Here is a 1273-nt window from a genome sequence, read left to right on the forward strand (position 1 = left end):
GGCTTCTCCACCAGTACACCCCATCTGCTCTGAACTGGGTAGGTCTTGCCCTGGAGGGGGCCCCTCTGGGGCACCCTGGCCACCACCTCCTCGCTGCAAATTGCCCCAGGTTTGTTTTCTTTGGCTCCCTCATTAATGAGTTCCAAGGACAATGCTAAGTCTAGTTAGGCAGCCTTAATTGGTTTAGTTACAACAAGATAATTCCTTTTTTCTTCTCTGGGAGGCCTTTGTGTTTAAAGACATTTTAGCTGGAAGATGTTAATTATCCATGAGGAGAAAGTGGCACCTGAAGGGTTCATTTTCCATCTTGGTCCTCGGTGTCTCCTTTGAACCCCCTCTGCGGCCCTCTTTCCCACTCCATCACCTCTCCCCCAACCACCATAAAAGAGAGCTCTGCCCTGGCTGGCGGCGGAACTTTCTTTCTCACTTGCCAGGAAGCTTTTTCTCTCTGAAGCTGTTACCCAGGCATGGACAACCTGGGCGAGACCTTCCTCAGCCTCGAAGAGGGCTTGGGCCCCTCCGACAGCCCCGGCCTGCTGTCCTCCTGGGACTGGAACAACAGGGCAGGGCCCTTTGAGGTGAACCGGGCCTCCCCGACCCAGAGCCTGTCTCCGGCGTCCTCGCTGGGGTCCTATTCTTCTTCTCCCCGACCGGCTGTGGCTGAGCTGGCCTGTAGGCACGGAGGTGCCACCAACGGGGGCAGTGGTGGCTGCGATGGCCGTGGGACCGGTGGCCTGATGGAAGTGGACTACAATATGTTAGCCTTCCAGCCTGCCTATCTGCAGGGCACGGAGGGCCCCAAGGCCCAGAAGGGGGCCAAAGTCAGGATGTCTGTGCAGCGGAGACGGAAGGCCAGCGAGAGGGAGAAGCTTCGGATGAGGACCTTGGCGGACGCCCTGCACACCCTCCGGAATTACCTGCCCCCCATCTACAGCCAGCGGGGCCAGCCGCTCACCAAGATCCAGACGCTGAAGTACACCATCAAGTACATCAGGGAGCTCACAGATCTCCTCAACGGCGGGAGGGAGCCTCGGCCCCAGAGCGCCTGAGCGCTGTCCCGGACCAGACCCATCCCAGCCCCGGGGCACAGGAGAGCTTTAAGACCTGGACTAGCTCATGGAACAACAGCATGAAGGTTTTTGTTTTTGTTTTTGTTTTAATATAGAAAGCGTGGTGACTTTGTGATCTGCAACCTTGTAAGGGAATCCCCACCGGACTTGTTGGAACGACCAGAACACTTAACAGCCAGACAAGCCGGTATTTTGCTTCGTGT

The 1273-nt window shown here is 56.9% G+C and overlaps 1 protein-coding gene across 1 annotated transcript; it reads left to right on the top strand.

The window, feature by feature from the left end:
• Window positions 1–467: 467 nt before the first annotated feature.
• MSGN1 (mesogenin 1) lies at window positions 468–1049 on the top strand. Its single transcript, XM_045978881.1, has one exon. It carries the CDS (start codon window positions 468–470, stop codon window positions 1047–1049), a length of 582 nt encoding a protein of 193 aa, XP_045834837.1.
• The last annotated feature ends 224 nt before the right edge of the window (window positions 1050–1273 follow it).

Source organism: Meles meles, chromosome 15 (genome assembly GCF_922984935.1).
Source record: "Meles meles chromosome 15, mMelMel3.1 paternal haplotype, whole genome shotgun sequence".
In the NCBI taxonomy this organism is placed as follows: Eukaryota; Metazoa; Chordata; class Mammalia; order Carnivora; family Mustelidae; genus Meles; species Meles meles.